This window comes from Lethenteron reissneri, chromosome 46 (assembly GCF_015708825.2).
Source record: "Lethenteron reissneri isolate LAM-NWPU_2019-01 chromosome 46, ASM1570882v1, whole genome shotgun sequence".
Classification (NCBI taxonomy): Eukaryota; Metazoa; Chordata; class Hyperoartia; order Petromyzontiformes; family Petromyzontidae; genus Lethenteron; species Lethenteron reissneri.
In genome coordinates, this window is record NC_083824.1 from 6,020,471 (window position 1) to 6,040,082 (window position 19,612).

General features: G+C 51.8%; 1 protein-coding gene across 1 annotated transcript in view; it reads left to right on the plus strand.

Moving 5' to 3' along the window:
* Positions 1 to 620: 620 nt before the first annotated feature.
* LOC133354275 (insulin gene enhancer protein ISL-1-like) overlaps positions 621 to 19,612 on the plus strand; it is a 51,327-nt gene continuing 32,335 nt past the window's right edge. The window contains exon 1 of the mRNA XM_061570993.1: positions 621 to 1,282. Within this exon, the coding sequence (XP_061426977.1) occupies positions 1,255 to 1,282 (28 nt within the window). The 5' untranslated portion in view covers positions 621 to 1,254. The remainder of the gene's footprint in view (positions 1,283 to 19,612) is intronic.

Sequence of the window (19,612 nt, forward strand, 5' to 3'; positions counted from 1 at the left end):
TGAACTTCTTTCGCACCGTACTAATCGGAGACATACACAACACATCCACCACACACAAAGACGGACAAACATCTCCCGTATTCCCTTAACGGGCTGTTAGCTAGTGGCACATATGAAGGCCAGCAGGGCCCACGAGAAGGTATGGGTGGCCAACTACCACGCCGGGCCGCCTTTGTCTCCCCAGCGGCTGACACACAAAGACAACGATCCTCCGTGCAGCCTCAATAGACGTTTGGGACGAGTGCCGTTAGCGAGCGGCACCTCTGAAGGCCAGCACGGCACACGGAGGGGCGCTGCGGGTGACTAGCCAAACCACGCCCGACCGCCTTTGTCTCCCCCGGTGCCTCTCATACGCACGCGGAGCGAGCGAGCGAGATGAGAGAGGAGCGAGCGATGGAGCGAGCGAGCGACGCCCTCGAGTGCAGACGAGAAGCGATTCTCCCATTTCGAGTTGACCACCCAATGGGAGTGAGCGGCTGGGATGAGGGCACATGATGCCTCGCCCACAATGCGCACCAGGGTGGGTTTGGTGGTGGGGGGGAGTTGTGTGTGGAGGAGGTTTGGGGCCACGCCGCTGACGCAGAAGGCATCGGCAGTCGCTCCGTCGTCCTGCAGCAGCGCACACAGCCCCGTAGCACACTCATCCAGACTCGCCAAGAACGCCGCCTCCACCTAGATACCTGGCGACCTACCGCTCAATTAACTCCACCATCCCCCCGCCCAAATTCATCCATCCACCGTGCCAACTTCGAGTACTTATTATTTATGTATATTATGAGAGAAAACATTTTGGGTCATTTGTAAAGTCTCGTTTGCCGGGCTGCAGCGTTAACAGTTATCTGGAAAGAGGGTCTCAAAAAAAAAAAAGGTCGGGCGGCCAGCAATTGACAGCACTCACTGTTACGAGTGTAATGGTTAGTGTGCTGAAGATAACGAGTTTATCGATTGGTTGTAGCGAATTGACGGCGTTGTAACAATATAAATGTTTAAGTTGTATGGAGTAACGATCCGGCTACACACCCATCCCTTTATCTCGATTGAGGAACAAAACACGAGGATTAATGTACTTATTTTCAGTTGATCGGCTGCAATTGAGTCTATTATTGAGCTCGGCTATAATTATTATTTATCGTTCACGTTGTAATTTCGTTGATTTTTTTTGGTAGGTTATATTTATCACAGCATACATTGTTGTTATTATATTTTTTTGTGGATACATCGAGTTAGAAAGTCGAAGTGGATTTTTCGACCTTCATGGGCGATATGGGAGACTCGGCCAAGAGTAAGTACCGTCACTCCCTTCTCTCCCATCAGCTGTCTCGGAGTGCGTGGGCGCTACGGGTGGTGCTGGCACATGTCATGGTAACGTGGAATTTACAACACTCGTTTTGTTACCGCGGCGAACGCAAAACGAGTGATATTCCGCTATGTAGACATATTTAAGAAAGAGACACGTGCAGTTCTTGACTTCATACGAAATTCTTTAACTCTTTGTAAATATTTTTTTCCCGTTATCTGTTATATATATGTGTGTGTACACGTGCAGCGCTTGTGGCAATCCACTGCTGGATGAGGGCCGCTCCACGCCATGCCCTTTGTTGTATCGTTTTGATAATTGGTACTAAGTATTGTCCACCTTTGTATACCACGAGGATGATGAACATGGCCGATTGGCGAGGATGATAACGGAGTGGCAGCCAAGGAATGGAACGCGACCGAAAGATAGCCCGTCCACCGATGAGATGAAAGTTCATGCCCGGGTGCTAGGCGCCACGGTGGCGAGATGTTAACTCCCTCGTCTGGTCTACAGGAGATCGTAGGTTCGATCCCAATCCTGACGCCTTGCTGCTGTATATTTGGAGTTTGCGGTGTTTCTCTCTCATCATCATCACGGTGGCTAGGAGATATTAACTCCCTCGCCTGGTCTACAGGAGATCGTAGGTTCGATCCCAATCCTGACGCCTTGCTGCTGTATATTTGGAGTTTGCGGTGTCTCTCTCTCATCATCATCACGGTGGCTAGGAGATGTTAACTCCCTCGCCTGGTCTACAGGAGATCGTAGGCTCGATCCCAATCCTGACGCCTTGCTGCTGTATATTTGGAGTTTGCGGTGTCTCTCTCTCTCTCTCCGTGGTCGCGTGGATTTTTCTCGGGGTCCTCCGGTGTTTCCCCTCCACATTTAAGATCAACGCCACGCGTCTAGAGTGCGTGGCTACTGCGATGATGAGCCGCTTCGCGTTGAAGCTATCATTTGTGATTGGCAGGTCGCTTATATAAAAAAAAAACCCAGCTACATAGCTCAGTGGGGCCTTACCTGCTACACAAAACAGTATAGTTAAAAAGTAAATAGCGAGGGTGTACCGTTATTCCATCACAGAATCGTGAGGAGGTATGGCAGCAGTGGACTGACCATGGCTGATGATGATGATGAACGTTGATGGATCGCACGGTTGGCTACGTACGGTGCGAAAGAAAGTCAACGTACATACATGCATGACCATCCACTGCTGGATGATTATTCATCGTCCGCCTATCACATGAGTGTTGGTTACCCGGGGTTGTTTGACCGACCGTACTTCACAACGCTGGTCAATGCGGGTGGGTCGTTTGCGTATTATATTACTCTCTAAATGCATATATTTTAAATATTGCGTTATATATGTCTAGTTCTAAGTATTCGTAATGTTCGAATAAATGTGTCTGCATCTTCACGCGTAGTGCATGTCTTCCGTATCTCCGCATCTGTTAGCGGCTTCTGCGTACATATATGTTTATATCTTCCACAATTATCTACAAATGCATCTTCATGTCTCCTACACCATCGCCATAGCTCCATCGATCTGCTTGTTTGTTTTGAACATATGCTCGACGTACACGTTTGTATGCGTTAATTTTAACGCGTACGTTAGTGTGTGCGTGTATTAACCAAATACCTGTGCATATCTATGTATGTATATATAGAGAGATATTGTACACGATGCATTTACCATCTCTAAATTATCCTTTGTGTACATCTTTTTGCACATCCGTCTGCAGATTTTTTCCCATTTATTTCCATCGCTCTCCCAGCTTTTGTTGAAACAAAAAAAAACATTCTAAACGTCTTCTCGACATTCCGCAAAGAACCTCTACGCGCTGATGTGCACGCTCTGCGACCGTTACATTTCAACGCGACCTTAGCGAATTCACAAAATGTACACGTGTCTATGGATGTTGAATTTCTTTCGCACCGTACGTAGCCGACCGTGCTAATCGGAGGTTAGCGCTGTTAGCGACGAGGAGGTGGTGGGTGGGGAGGCAGCACCACGCCCGGCCGCCTTTGTCTCCCCTTGCTGATGCTTCCACACCGCACCAGCTTCTCGTTTAAGGCTGAGCCGACCTAGTGGAGGCCCAGGAACCGGTGAAGAAACCCGTCAGCGGTGTTGGCCGTGAGCGGGGGACTCGAACTCGGGTGTCGCCGGGTTCGTAGGGCAGTGCGCCAAAGCGCTTCGACCACCACGGTGATCAGCGCAATGCGCTACGGACCAGACCGGCGACCGGACGTTTGAGTTCGACTCCAGGCCACGGCTGAACACCAGAGGTCGCAACCGGGTACCCGATACCCGTACCCTACCCGATACCCGGCTACCCGTACCCGGCCGGGTATGAGTACCCGTTTGCGACCCTGGTGCGGCCGGGTACGGGTATGCCGTGAGTCACTGGTGAGTAACCGTTTGTCACTCATTTCCCAACGTCTTGTCTCTTCTCACAATTCAAGTTCCTAGAATCAACCCACCCGCGCCTGCAACATGGCTTCATCCCAGAGGTCGCAATCAGGTACCCGATACCCGTACCCTACCCGTATCCGGCCGGGTACCCGATACCCGGCTACCTGTACCCGGCCGGGTACGGGTAGGGTACGGCCGGGTACGGGTACCCGTTTGCGATCCTGGTGCGGCCGGGTACGGGTGCGGGTAAGGAATCAAAACCCGTTTGCGACCTCTGCTGAACACACCAGTGGCGAGCGATGATATGACGGCTCCCCCTTCGAGTTGTTATATGATACGACGCCTTCATCCAGCAGTGGATTACGAAAGGGGCTGTAGAGGACGTGTAAAAATGGGTCCACACGTGAGAATGTACTCTAACACACACGTATCGTTTGAATGCGTTCACGCCGTCTTAAATAAGTGTTTCTGTTGCAATAGTTTGAATATTAAACATGTAAATAACTGTCAATCTTAATACAATTATAGCGTACAATGTATAGTACTCTGTTTATATGTGTATACAAAATCTAAACATATCCGTATTATTAATACATCCTTATACGGTAATATTATTTCCAATACGTATGTCAACATCTGCATACCTCAAGCATAAGATATAAACCACAGCCCTTTATCGATCCACTGCTTGATGATTTGTTTCCTTTCCCCACGACCTATCGATCATGTGAAGGAGAGAGGGGGGGTGTCGATCTTTGACCATACTTCACCACGCTGGTCACTGCGCCTTAGCGGACACTACTTCGTTACTGACGTTAGAGGCGCGGCCGGGAATCGAACACAGGCGGCCAGAGTCGTTTGCGCAGTGCCCTAACCACTGCGCCACCGCTCCCGTCTGTGCACAAAGGCAAAGATCCCCCGTATAGCCTTAACAGACTGTAGGGGCAAGTGCTGTTAGCGAGTAGCACCTATGAAGGCCGCAACGGTACACGAAGGGGCGGGTGGCCAGCACCACGCCCGACCGCCTTTGTCTCCCCCAGTGTTTCCCCCCACCGCACCGGGTACTCATTTGAGGCTGAGTCGACCTAGGGGGAGGCCCAGGACCGGTTCGGATAATCCTCACCGGTGTTGGCCGTGAGCGGGAATTGACCCCGGTAGGCCGGGTTCGTAGCGCAGCGCGCTAACCGCTGCACCACCGCTCCCCCCACACACGCACGCGCACGCACGTGTCACACACAATGTGCGCTAAGCGAGCAAACGACAGCGGGCTTGATCCCCCGCTTTCTACGGCTTTGGCGTCACACTCCCTCCACCCCCATCGCGTCTATTCTCCCACCTCCTCCTCCTCCCCGCCAAAGGAGGCGAATTACTTGGTCCACACATGAGCGGCAAGACACAAGATGGGACTTGAGGTTGAGTCCTGTCCAACGATCAACGATCGAAACGAATCGGCGTCTTTTCTTGTTGCAAGGTCGGGGGGGGGGGGGGGTGCAAACCAGAGGCGTCGTTTGTTTTTAAAAAGAATGTTTCTGTTGTATTAAGCGTAAGGTTCGACTATATCGGTACCAAATGTCGTCTCTCTTGGCCCTTTCGCGAACGTTAATGTAGAATACGGCATCATCAGTCGCTCAGTCACACTCGTTCAGAGATCTAACAAAAAACAAAGATCCCCCGTATAGCCTGGACAGTCTGTAGAGGCAAGTGCTGTTAGCGAGCACCTACGAAGGCCGGCACGGTAGCGCGCTAACCGCTACACACGCACACATTGCTACGAACCTGGCGACCCGAGTTCGATTCCCGCTCACAGCTAACATCAGCGACGATTATCTGAACCGGTCTCCCCCTAGGTCGACTCAGCCTCAAAATGAGTACCTAGGGCGGTGTGTAAACATCGCCACTAGGAAGACAAAGGCGGCCGGGCGTGGTGGTGGCCACCCACCCCACCCACCCCCACCTCGTGTGACGTTCCGGCCTTCATAGGTGCTACTCGCAACCAGCACTTGCCCCAACAGTCTGTTCAAGGCTACGTGGGGGATCTTTGTTTGGTGCTGGATGAGTGTTACGATGTGTGTGTGTGTGTACGTAATGACTTAAAGGCTAAAACCACCCCGTTCAAAACAATCATGATCGATATGTCATCATCATCATCATCGGCCATGGTCAATCCACTGCTGGATGAATGTATGTCAGTTGTCGCCGCCACATATTACGATGCCATTAATCATTTGATGTTATTGCTATGATTATTATTGTATCACAAAAAAACAATGTTTAGCCTTTTTATCAACCCGACTGCTGGAAAAAAGGCCGCCCACTTCACCACGCTGGCAAGTGGGGGATGCCGTAAGATAATTTCCTTAATTATAATTAAGGAAATTCTGCAGCGGTTCAGAGAAAGCGTCATTCAGAGATGATGTCATTCAGATATGGTGTTATTCAGAGATGACGTCATTCAGATATGGTGTTATTCAGAGATGATGTCATTTTGATGTGGTGTTATTCAGACATGATGTCATTCAGGTATGGTGTTATTCAGAGATGACGTCATTCAGGTATGGTGTTATTCAGAGATGATGTCATTCAGGTATGGTGTTATTCAGAGATGACGTCTTCAGGTATGGTGTTATTCAGAGATGATGTAATTTAGATGTGTTATTCAGAGATGACGTCATTCAGGTATGGTGTTATTCAGAGATGATGTCATTCAGGTATGGTGTTATTCAGAGATGACGTCATTCAGGTAAGGTGTTATTCAGAGATGACGTCATTCAGCTATGGTGTTATTCAGAGATGACGTCATTCAGGTATGGTGTTATTCAGAGATGACGTCATTCAGGTATGGTGTTATTCAGAGATGACGTCATTCAGGTATTGTGTTATTCAGAGATGATGTCATTCAGGTATGGTGTTATTCAGAGGTTACGTCATTCAGGTATGGTGTTATTCAGAGATGATGCCATTCAAGTATGGTGTTATTCAGAGATGATGTCATTCAGGTATGGTGTTATTCAGAGATTACGTCATTCAGGTATGGTGTTATTCAGAGATTACGTCATTCACCACCGATGCTGTCTGTGGCAGGGACACAAACTTAGGTCACCAGGTTCACGGTGCAGTATACTAACCACTGTGCCACTGGTCCGAACCTACCAGTTTAATACACGAGGTAAACTGTGGATCATTTAATGCCCAAGTAAATGACAATAAATCAACACCAAGAGGTCATCGTCACGCCACCACATCTTGCCGTCGCTTCCTTCCTTCTGCCAGATCTCACGGCTGTTTTACACGGGCGATACGGCCTTCAATGACCACGCTCACGCTCTCATTATCATCGTCACCACCATCGTTAGAGGTCTCCCCATTGGTCGCCTACCTCTGGATGCCACGTGCCCTCCTCCACCCGAGACACGCGTCACACCTATGGCAACCTCCTCCTGCCACGCTCTTCTTCCCAACCTACAAATCGCTTAACCCCATTCTCCTCTTACTCCACCCTGCTGCACAACGACGCGTCACCTCCCATCACCACCGCAGCCTCCTCCCGGTCACGTGTACGTCGCGTCCCTGCCTCGATCCGTTTCCACATTTGCACATCGCGTTACCGTGCCTGCCACGCTTCGTTCCGAGCCCCCAAGTTGCTCGGCCTACACATCGTGTCCTCTTCCACCCTCGAGCACGCGTTCCACCCATCACGAATTATTCCTCGACTTTAATGTCATCCTCGACTCCTTCCCTGCCACGTTCTTTGCCCGAGTCTGCACGATGTTTATACCCCATCTTTTAATTCGCGCGTCTCCTCCAAATCGCCAGCTCGCACCACGCAACGCTCTGCTAAGTTGTAACCCTCGGATGAGAATTTCCAAAATCATCCGGACGCACTTGGCACGGTTGGCTGCGTACGGTGCGAAAGAAGTTCAGCACACGTACGCGCACAATCTCCTTTGTTGAACAAGCCTCTCGCTGCTGATGAGACCCAGAAGGTTGAAAACAGGCCCAGACGTCGTGCGGATTAAACATAATGCCGCTGCACAATACACAATATTGGTCTGGAGAGCCAGTAGTGTAGTTGTATATATGTGCGTGCTTATAGTTGATAATATACATAGGCTGGTCAACTTTGAATATCAATGTGAACCTATGCAAATACTTTAACCGCGCGAGAGCCTTATTGAGAGTGAATATCAGGTACAAGGCTTGGAGAGAGTGGTGGCGCTGTGGTTAGCGCACCGCGCTTCGAAAGCGGCGATCCGATTTCCATTCCCGGTCACGGCGAACATCAGTGGCGAGTGATGTCTGAATCGGTCGTAGCATTTACCCCGCCCAAAGTACAACCCCACTGACCAGCGTGGTGAAGTATGGCTAATAACAACCCCCACCATCTCCGATGTGATGAATTCACGTGACAAAGCTTTGTATTTCACTATTTAATTTTGTTTGTACTGTCGTGGCGAATGACGGTGCAAACGTGGTGGTTGTGGAACTGATTGTTGGTTGTCTCTGTTGTGTTTTAGTTTCGTTGTCACATTCTCCGCACACCGCCGCACCATCCGATTAGCACGTTTGGCTACGTAGGGTGCGAAAGAAGTTTAACACGCACACACACAATGGGTGAGGCTCACAATGCCCAGCGCCATTGGGTGACACCGCGGGATACTTAAAGCGCCCCCTTTGCTCGAATTCCGTTGATTTAGCGATTGGTTATTTACAAATTGGCTGGGGTCGGTTGGTGGCGGGGTTAACGACACATTCATATTTACGCGATCTAACCCAACAAGCTGTATTATGGATGATTTTAGGTCGCGAAAGCCTACGTGTTTAACTGGTTATGTAAATACACATTACGGTGTATATTTTGTTATGTAAGCAATTGCTAATATCTGTCTCTGCCGTATAATACATTTGGGTGGAGCGGTGGCGCAGTGATTAGCGCTATAAGCCCAATACCCCTAAAGTTCGATCCCCAGCCACGGTTAACATCACCGGTCATGGCCTTCTCCCCAGCGTGGTGAAGTATGTTCACATAGACGGATTGCCTTCATGCAGCAGTGGATGAATCAAAGGCTGTATTTAATTAGAAGAATTACAGCAGCCGGCCTGTTGTATTATCATACAATTCTGGAATCATGTAAGTATATTTTTCAGTAGATGCTATTATTAATGTTTAAATAATAACATCTCAATGAATCGCTAACTTATTTTACGTGTGCATAATATTTAATATTTAGTGATGTCAGAATAACAATAACACGCATACATGCACGCATATGTACTAACAACATACATTTTAAATATTTATGAAACGAAATTATGTGATGTACATATCATTTAAAATGTTCTTAAAACATCCGTCTACTTTCATCTCTTCATTTCGTTTCTGTATGTGCGTACAGTATACATAGTGTGTGTGTGTGTTATATGTGCGTGTGTATTTAAGTTTGTACTAGCTAGCAGCACTTGCCCCAACAGTCTGTTGAGGCTATACGGGGGATCTTTGCATTTGTATATATCTACAGTTTTTTTTTGCACGTGTGTATGTATATGTGTGTATATGTATATATGTATATGTGTCTTTGTGTGTGTTTTTAGAGCGGTAATGCGCCGGTTAGCGCTACGAACCCGGCCATCCGACTTCGATTCCCGCTCACGGCCAACACCAGTGACGATTATCTGAACCGGTCCTGGGGCTCTCCAAGGTCGACTCAGCCTCAAATGAGTACTGTGTGCCATGTGTAAACTTCGCCACTAGGGAGACAAATCGTTGTGTGCATGTACGTGTGTTCATGCGTGTGTGTGTGTGTCGCGGGTTAGCGCAACGCTGCGCTAGGAACCTGGCGACCCGAGTTCGATTCTCGCTCACGGTCAACACCAGTGACGATTATCTGAACCGGTCTCCGCTAGGTCGACTGAGCCTCAACTGTATACCTAGTAAACATCGCCACTGGGGAGACAAAGGCGGTCGGGCGTGGTGCTGGCCACCCACCCACTCGTTTACCGTGCAGGCCTTCATAGGTGCTCGCTAACAGCACTTGCCCCAACAGTCTGTTGAGGCTATAGGGGGGATCTTTGTCTTTTGTTTATGTGCCTATGTCCACATGCGTGAGCTCAGTGTGATCAGGGCAGCGTAGTGGTTAGCGCAACGCCTGGCTACCAAACCGGGCCCACCCGAGTTCGATTCGCGCTCACGGCCAACATCAGCTGTGATCGCCTGAAAGCCGCACCCGGCCCGCCCCTAGGTCGACTCAGCCCGAAGACGAGCACCTCCTCGTCGCGTTGTTACCGAACGCACTTGCTGCACGCGACTTAATAGGTGCTCGCAAACAGCACTCTGCCTCAACCGGCTATTCAAGGCTACAACTGGGATCTTCGCGTGTATACGTAGCCTAACCCTATCACCGCCTTCCCTATCATCATCATCATCACGATCAGCAGCAGCCATGCTTTATCCACTGCTGCGTGAAGGTATTCTCCACGCACGCCGTCACAGCTTGCGATCCTGCGATGCCACGAGCGGTCTCTCTCTCGCCATCTCCTCGGGAGTCCTCCTCCCTACTTCCCTCCCCCTCCTCTTCATCCTCCTCCTCCCTCCCTCCTCCTCCATCCCTCCCTCCCCTCCTCTTCCTCCTCCTCCCTCCCTCCTCCTCCTCTTCCTCCTCCCTCCCTCCTCCTCCTCTTCCTCCTCCCTCCCTCCCTCCTCCTCCATCCCTCCCTCCCCTCCTCTTCCTCCTCCCTCCCTCCCTCCCTCCCCCTCCTCTTCCTCCTCCTCCCTCCCTCCCCCTCCTCTTCCTCCTCCTGCGCCTCCCTGCCGGCCGACTTCACATTCCCTCCTCCCTCCTTCCCTCCCCCTCCTCTACCCCCTGCTCTTCCCCCTCTTCCTCCTCCCTCCCTCCTCCCTCCTCATCCTCCTCCTGCGTCTCCCTGCCGGCCGACTTCACATTCCCTCCTCCCTCCTTCCCTCCCCCTCCTCTACCCCCTCCTCTTCCCCCTCTTCCTCCTCCCTCCCTCCTCCCTCCCTCCTCATCCTCCTCCTGCGTCTCCCTGCCGGCCGACTTCACATTCCCTCCTCCCTCCTTCCCTCCCCCTCCTCTACCCCCTCCTCTTCCCCCTCTTCCTCCTCCCTCCCTCCTCCCTCCTCTTCCTCCTCCTGCGTCTCCCTGCCGGGCGACTTCACATTCCCTCCTCCCTCCTTCCCTCCCCCTCCTCTACCCCCTCCTCTTCCCCCTCTTCCTCCTCCCTCCCTCCTCCCTCCTCATCCTCCTCCTGCGTCTCCCTGCCGGCCGACTTCACATTCCCTCCTCCCTCCTTCCCTCCCCCTCCTCTACCCCCTCCTCTTCCCCCTCTTCCTCCTCCCTCCCTCCTCCCTCCTCTTCCTCCTCCTGCGGCTCCCTGCCGGGCGACTTCACATTCCCTCCTCCCTCCTTCCCTCCCCCTCCTCTACCCCCTCCTCTTCCCCCTCTTCCTCCTCCCTCCCTCCTCCCTCCTCTTCCTCCTCCTGCGTCTCCCTGCCGGGCGACTTCACATTCCCTCCTTCGGCTGCCACTGCGCCGTACCCACTAGGGCTGAACGATTTGGGGAAAATATCAAATTGAGATTTTTCTGACAGATATTGCGATTTGATTTGCGATTACAAATGTTGAAGTCAAGCTTCAGTTCGAAATGCAATAAAACGTGTGATGGGACATTACCACATGATACCATCAAAACATGAACTGCTCTATATATTATAATGCAAGGATGAGAACTTAAAAGATCCTAATTGCTTCCAATATGTATTAATTACGATGTTTTCATTGAAATAGAACAATCACACGTAGAACGATTGTTCAGTTAAATAAATAAAGTCATCATAACACAAAATGAAACAATTCCAATAAGAAAGCAAGAGGACTTTTCAAATCGCAAAAAAATATCGCAGCCTTTGCGATTCGCTCATCGCATTGTTTCAAATGGCGATTTCGATTTGAAATCGCGATTAATCGTTCATCCCGAGTCCCCCAGCTTCGTCCCTCGAACCGTCATCCAACCACCTCGGAGCGCTAAGGGGGTCTTGGGCAAGCCGACACGGGCTCGACAGTCTCGGCGTCGCGTCTCGAGCACAGATCGGCCACGTTGCCGACCAGCGGGATGCAGCGCCGCGTTTCTTTGCGATGAGTGGAAGTTATTGTTATTCTTTTTTTGTGTTAGTTTTTTATTGATATAATAAAGGACTTGGGAACAGAGACCAAGTCGAGCAGGACGAGGGAGGAAGCCAGATGGGGGAGTGTTGTGGCCTGCAGCGTGGTGAGTGGGTTAGTGAGTGAGTGTATTAGTGAGTAGGTGAATGGGGGAGTGAGTCGGGGAGTGAGGGGGTGAGTGAGTATGTGAGTGGGGGAGTGAGAGGGTGAGTGGGGGAGTAGGTGGATTAGTGAGTAGGTGAGTGGGGGAGTGAGTGGGGGAGTGAGGGGGTGAGTGAGTATGTGAATTGGGGAGTGAGAGGGTGAGAGGGTGAGTGGGGGAGTGAGTGAGTAGGTGAGTGAGTATATGAGTGGGTGAGTGGGGGAATGAGGGGTGAGTGGGGGAGTGAGTGGGGGAATGAGTAGGTGAGTGAGGGAGTTGGTGAGTGAGTGGGGTGTGAGTGAGTAGGTGAGTGAGTAGGTGAGTGAGGAAGTGGGTGAGTGGGGGAGTGAGGAGTGAGTGAGTAGGTGAGTGAGTGAGGGAGTGGGTGAGTGAGTAGGTGAGTGAGGAAGTGGGTGAGTGGGGGAGTAGGTGAGTGAGTGAGGGAGTGGGTGAGTGAGTAGGGGAGTTAGTAGGTGAGTGGGGGAGTGAGGAAGTTAGAGAGTAAGTGAATGGGTGAGTGAGTGAGGGATTGAGTCGTTGAGCGGGGGAGTGAGGGGGTGAGTGAGTAGGTGAATAAATACGGGAGTGGGTGAGTGAGTGGGGGAGTGAGTGGATGAGTAGGTGAGTGGGGGAGTGAGGAGTGAGTGAGTAGGTGAGTGGAGGAGTGAGGGGCTAAGTGAGTAGGTGAGTGAATGCGGGAGTGGGTGAGTGAGTGGGGGAGTGAGTGGATGAGTAGGTGAGTGGGGGAGTGAGGAGTGAGTGAGTAGGTGAGTGGGGGAGTGAGGAGTGAGTAGTTGAGTGAATGCGGGAGTGGGTGAGTGAGTGGGGGAGTGAGTGCGGGAATGGGTAAGTGAGTGAGTGGGGGAGTAAGCGAGTGAGTGAGTTGTGACCTGCAGTGTGGTGGTGGTTGATCACAATGCGGATGATGCGAAGGAAGAGTCAACGCCCGCTGGAGACCGACTCCTCAACATGGGTGGTAGCAATCAACGGGTGAAGTTCACCGCCACAGTAATCGCGGTAGTAGCGCGACAAGAGTGATACGGAGGCGGCTGGATTATCGATCGCTCACCGATAACAACTTTGCGTTTGTGATGTCGTCCGCGTGTTTCCTGCCCTGTCTCTCGGTGTCATTCCACGCGTCGTCTCCCCGTGCATCTGTGCACACACGTCAACCTTTGTTACATTTTCTTTATGTCTGTGATTATTATTATTATTTTGGGACAGTTATTCCTTTTTTTTTACCGTAGTACTGCAACTTCCCTGATGGTCCACTGACATTTAATCAGTTTTTCTTGCCTGTTTCTAATTTGGTTGTATCCTTTGTTGTTGTTGCATTCTCATTGGGGGTTTTGTCTTGGGTGCGTGTCAGTGGTTTATTTTGGTATAATTTTACTGTGGCGCTTTGAGATCGCTCATTAAAAACTCGCTTTACAAAAACCGAGTTCATTATCGTGGTGATTATTATTTCTGATTCATCTTTCATAACAATAACAACTCAACATACAGTATTTGCCAATAATGCTGCCTTAAAAAGAACACGTAGACCATCGCAGGTGATATGCCACTGATTTAAAACTATTCACAGGCATATTGGAATGCTACCTTTCACTTACCTAAACCTCATCTACCTCTTGATTTCCATAACTTTGATTCTATCTTAAATAACTACCCGATATATATTTACATGCTAATGACAAAGACAAATATCCCCCATATAACCTTAACAGACTGTTGGGGCAAGTGCTGTTAGCGAGCACCTATGAAGGCCGGCACGGCACACGAGGGGGTGGGTGGCCAACACCACGCCCGGCCGCCTTTGTCTCCCCAGTGTCGATGTTTACACACCACATCAGGTACTCATTTAAGCTGAATCGATCTAGGAGAAGTCCAGGACCAGTTCAAATAATCGTCACTTATGTTGGTCCGTGAGCGGGAATCAAACCCGAGTCGCCAGGTTTGTAGCGCAGTGCGCTAACCGCAACACCACCGCTCCCCAGTATGAATATATATACACACACACATGTTGTGTTTTGATTCGTACAATAGCTCCAATGACTGCATCGGTTTCCACTGAATCGAAGCAAAGCATAACGATACTCGATGTGCAATTGTCTTTGGTTGATGGTTGAGGAATATTCACTAAGACCCCCACTTGCTCCTGTGATTGGTTAGCCTCTGATCTGCCCGCGAAAACACGTGAGAGAGGAGGCTGGTAGGTCTATAATATCTTCACACGAGGATGGATGTCACCCCCTTGTCACTGCAATATACGCGTTGAGGTTACATCATTCCGTGATTGAGTTTGGTCATTTCCGCATAAACATTTTTCTTGTAAAACCCATCGCCACTGGTCCCCGATCCCGCGATGATGCCCTCGGTTTATTCCGTCTCTTTCGGAAGGTTTCCTTTTCTCAATACCCAACAAAAAACCCGTTTGTCTCATTAACGCCCGTCCACTCGGGAAAGACGCCGCCGAGTCTCGAGACTTTCGTTCAGGAGGGTCCTGCGGGTCGCTTCTCTCAAGTTGGGCAAACGTAGGCGTCGACGCAGACACGCGATGACCTACTCTTCTTCGAATCACGTCCGCCGGTGTGAGGGGGGCGGGCGGGGCGGGCGGGGGGTCTTTGACCTTCGCTTGCAAAGCTGTAAGAGGACAGAGTGAATCCGCGACGTGACGAATGATACATTATGTTAATGTTACAGGGCAGCCAACGTCATATACAACGGGCGGGGGCCAATTGCAACCAATGAGCGTCCCCCCCCCCCCCCCCCCCGAGCAGTAGTCGAGCATTGGAACGAGCTTTGGATGGTTTTGCTGCTGACAAATCGGCATTGTTTTCTGACAATGATTTCCGTTTCAGTACACTTCGTTATATGGGCAAGAAGAACACCTCCCCCCTCCTCCCCCCAAATAAACCGTATGAGCGCAAATCTACGTCCAGTACAATCTCTCCATGTACGAGCATGGAATTTTTGTTCACGTAATTAATCATTCATTCGGTCGCAGGATTCATTCTGCCCTGATTAATACCATCGCGGTATTTGCCAGGGCAGCCTGCCGGGTTGGATGTGACGTCTTGGAACATCCTCCTCCTCCTCCTCACCTGAAAAACTCATTCGTTTCCTGCATGGGGTGTACGATCCGCTAGAAGTTCCATGCAACGTTCCTCTTCTTCGCTCTGTGATCCTACCTCTAGAACCGTGAAAGTTGGTTCCAGCTTGCGCTGCGAATAACCTTGATGAGAGCGCATCCCCCATCGCCTGACTCCTGATTTGCCATCTTTATGTAATCTCAGCGCAGCCGTTCCGTGGAGCTTTGTGTGTGTGTTTAGTGTTGTCCTTCCCCCGCATCTCCGATTCGCGCGGTTGGCTACGATGGTGCGAAATCAGTTCAACGTGCACACAGCACATGCTGTTGTGGTGCAACGGACCCATCCAACACGAGCGGATTCCATCGCTCCGTCTCCGCAGTCCACGTGATCTCGGGCGCGTTCCCTCCCTTTGGCTGCAGCTCCATCGCTAGTCTCGACCATCATCGCCGTCTAGCCGTGCCACGACCCAACTCTAAGCTGATGTCTCTCTGTCTAGCTTACGTAACTTCTCTAATCCACGTGTCCCCCCCCCCCGCATGACGAAGATAAATATACCCCGTATAGCCTTAACAGACTGTTGCGGCAAGTGCTGTTCGCGAGTAGCACCCTTGAAGGCTGCCACAGGCCTCGAGTGGGTGGGTGGCCAGCGCCACGCCCGGCCGCCTTGTCTCCCCAGTGACAATATTTACACACCGCACCAGGTACTCATTTGAGGCCGAGACGAACTTGCGGAGGGCCCAGTACCAGCTCAGATATGTGTAACTGGTGTTGGCCGTGAGGGAGAATTGAACTCGGGTGGCCGGCTTTGTAGCGCAGTGTGCTAACCACTACACCACCGCTCGCCACCTTTGCCAGTGTAACCAAACACACATACACGTACAATCACACACACAATCACACATACAATCACACACACAATCACACACACATACAATCACACACATACAATCACACATACACACATACAATCACACACACAATCACACACACAATCACACACACACATACAATCACACACACACAATCACACATACACACATACAATCACGCACGCATACAATCATACACACACATAACTCACACACACATAAATCACACATACACATACACACACATACAATTACACATACACACACATACAATCACACATACACACACATACAATCACACACGTACATACAATCACACTCACATACAATCACACGTACATATGAAGAGGAGTCGGAGACTGCTTAAGCACTTCTTTATTTTTCAAACCACAGCCACATTCGTTCCTCAAACTAACCCCGAACACGTGTCTCAGAGTCCCTTTAAACCCTCCACCCCCTGCCTAACCCACGTCTCCGTCTCGCGCGCCACGTGCGCGTGACGTCAGCGCCCTTTAATCCCTTGACCGCCGTCTCGTGTATTCCCGTGCGTGTGATTGGCGCGTGCTGTGTTGAGTGCGGAGATTGTGTGTCTGTGTGGCGCGAGTGTGGGAGGATGGCTCGGGCATCCCCTACACATACAACAACAACCACCATTCGCCACTAAGTGGCGGTGACGTCACCACGACGATTGTACCAGGCCATGTGCACCTTGAGGCCACGGGGCAGACCTAGCAGGTGCCAAGGGTCGACTGACTGAGATGACCGAGACGACTGGCTGATGCACCACCTGTGCCCCCTACTGTGCCAACTTGCTGTGCTTTAGCCACCCGGCGCTACGCTCGTTGTTGTGAGGGTCGCTCCTCCGCCCTCCGTTGTTGTTGGAGGGCGACTGCCTCCATCTGCCCAGTAGCCTCCTCCACAGAGGCCGATCTTGACACCGCTGGTACCAGTCATCAACAAGTCCACTCAGCTCCACGTCCTCCTGTACCACATCCCTCCATCTCTTCTCTAGCCCGTGCCGCGCCCGTTTAGCCCCCTCTATCCGGCCGAACAAAAACTGTTTAGGCATGCGGTGACTGGGCATGCGGGCTACATGACCCAGCCAACGCAGCCTTGCCTGCCGGAGGAGCTCACCGATGGGACTTTGCCCAGATCTTTCGAGGATTTGTGAGCTCCTCACACAATCCAGCCTGGTTAAACCCAGGATGGATCGTAGGCAGGCCAGCCTAAATGTTTATAACCGGCGAAGATGCTCCATTAGGGGGGTCCACGTTTCGCAAGCGTCACACATACACACATACAATCACACATACACATACAATCACACATACAATCACACATACACATACAATCACGCATACACATGTAGTAAGTATATGGAGGCTTGACGACAGGATCGGAGGCACACTTATTTATTACACCAACACAGTTATTACAGGTCACTTGGCTACAGGGATTTCTCGACAGCTAACCCCTCTAACCTATACCAATTCCTCCACTACGGGACTAGGGGAGGCTATCTGTCCCAGCTTGGTTAAGCTGGGATCCCGGCTCCCTGAGTCACCAGACCAGCTTCGTCTGGGCTCTCGGGGCCACGCCACCGGCTTGCCCTGGTCGGCCCTTATAAGGACAGCGAGCCAGTGGAGCTCTGGGGCCTACACTAGCTGGTCTTCCGTCTTCTCTGGTTAAAGCTGAGTCCCGACCTCGAGCCCTCGAGCTCATCACCATTTATAGGACTCGCCCCCGAGGGGGGGCCCGTGGGGGATGCACATGCGGACGTCGGTGCGAGCGCCACCCTTGTGTACGGCCGTAACCCCGCCCCTTGTGTTTGTTGGCCATCCGTGGCCATGCATAATCACACCTCAACATTCGTAGCCATGCGCAATTACACCTCTACATCACCCCCCCCTGTACAGCTCGCAGCCGTCCCTGGCTGCAAAAAAATCAGAATAAAGGTGCATCCCTCACGAAAACCCCGTGTGTGTGCCTCGCGTAATTTTTAACAAGAACAAGAGAACCTTAACAAGAACAACAACAGGAAGAGAGAGAGAGAAAAAAAATAACCCGACGCACCCCCCCCCCCGAATAAATACCCCAAAATCAACATATATACACACACTCCGGACGCCACCCCTCCCATTGTCCGCAAGGCCCCCCAACGGCCGACTTCACAATAGTCTGCGCGTTTTGGCGCGCGTTCTCGCGGCGGGCCCGTCACAAGGGCCCGTCCTGGCACGCTCAGTGACGGTTGTTGACGGTCCGGGTGCAAGAGAGTCAGGCGTCGCTGCCGAGTGACCCCCGACCCCTCCGGGAGGGGTTGTTGGGTGTGGACCCGTCACTCCTGTTGCGCCTGGGGACGGAACAGTTGATGTCGGGTTAGGCGAGTGCAGCGACGTCGGGGAGTCGGCGGAACCCTCACACGTTTGGCCATGCGTGTGTGTGTGTGAACCACGGGGCGGCGCGATGAATGGTTTCAACCTTGAGGGGTGCACATACCACCGGCGCCTCCCCCATTTGACGCGAACACATTGCGGCCGCAAGACCTGCACGACCTCCACTGGCCCCCGCCACGGCCGTACCAATTTTGACGAGGTTGCCAGCGGCACCTGGGGACAGTGCAACCACGCCCTGTCCCCTGGTTTCCATTTGACCACCTGTACCCGCCCCAACCGAAGCCTCTCGTTCGCCCTCTGGCGGAGTTCAGAATTTTGCACGGCCGCTTCCCGCGCCTCAGACAATTTGCTGATGTTAAATTTAACGTGTTCGGACAAGTTAGACTTCGCCTGGGGCGCCGAGAGCTTCAGCTGGGTCGTCACGGGGGGGTTAGCCTCGCACCCATACATCAAAAAGAAAGGGGAAAATCCGGTGGCCGCATGGGGAGCCATTCTGTAGGCCTGCAACACACCGGCTACACGAAGGTCCCAATCCGTCTGGGATACTGACACCTGCTGGGACAGCATAGACGTGATGGTCCGATGCAGCCGTTCCACCATCCCGTCAGTTTGTGGGTGATACGGAGAGGTCCGAACCTTCTCCGTACCCAAGAGGTCGCACACCTCGCGTAGGAGTTTACCAGAAAAATTCCTACCCTGGTCAGTAAGTAGCCGTTCCGGAGCACCCTTGTCGAGGACATAGCCCTGGACAAAGGCCTCCGCGATGGCTGCTGCCGACTGGTTGGCCAGGGGCCAGGCCATAGGCCATCTCGTGAAGTACTCGACCCCCGTTAATAAATACCTATTGCCCCTGGGCGTAGCGGGAAATGGGCCGAGTATGTCCAGAGCGACGAGCTCGTTAACCCGGGAAACCTTTATGGACTGCAGCGGAGGGTTGGACCCCCTAGCAGGTGGCTTCCTCTGCGCGCATTGCGTGCACGACCCCAGGAGATCCCCCACGTCCTTTGCCATGCCCGGCCAGAAGAAATCGAGCTGGAGCGTGGCAAAGGTCTTGTGAACCCCCAAGTGCAGAAGCCGCTCATGAACAGCCCATACCACCTTACCCCTTAATGCTGCAGGAACCACGAGCCGCTGACGGCGGGTTTTTCCATCCCAGTGCATTAAAAGACCCTGGAACAACCCCCACGAGTCAACGTTCGCCACCCCCTGACCAGCCCCCCCGACGCGACGGCGCA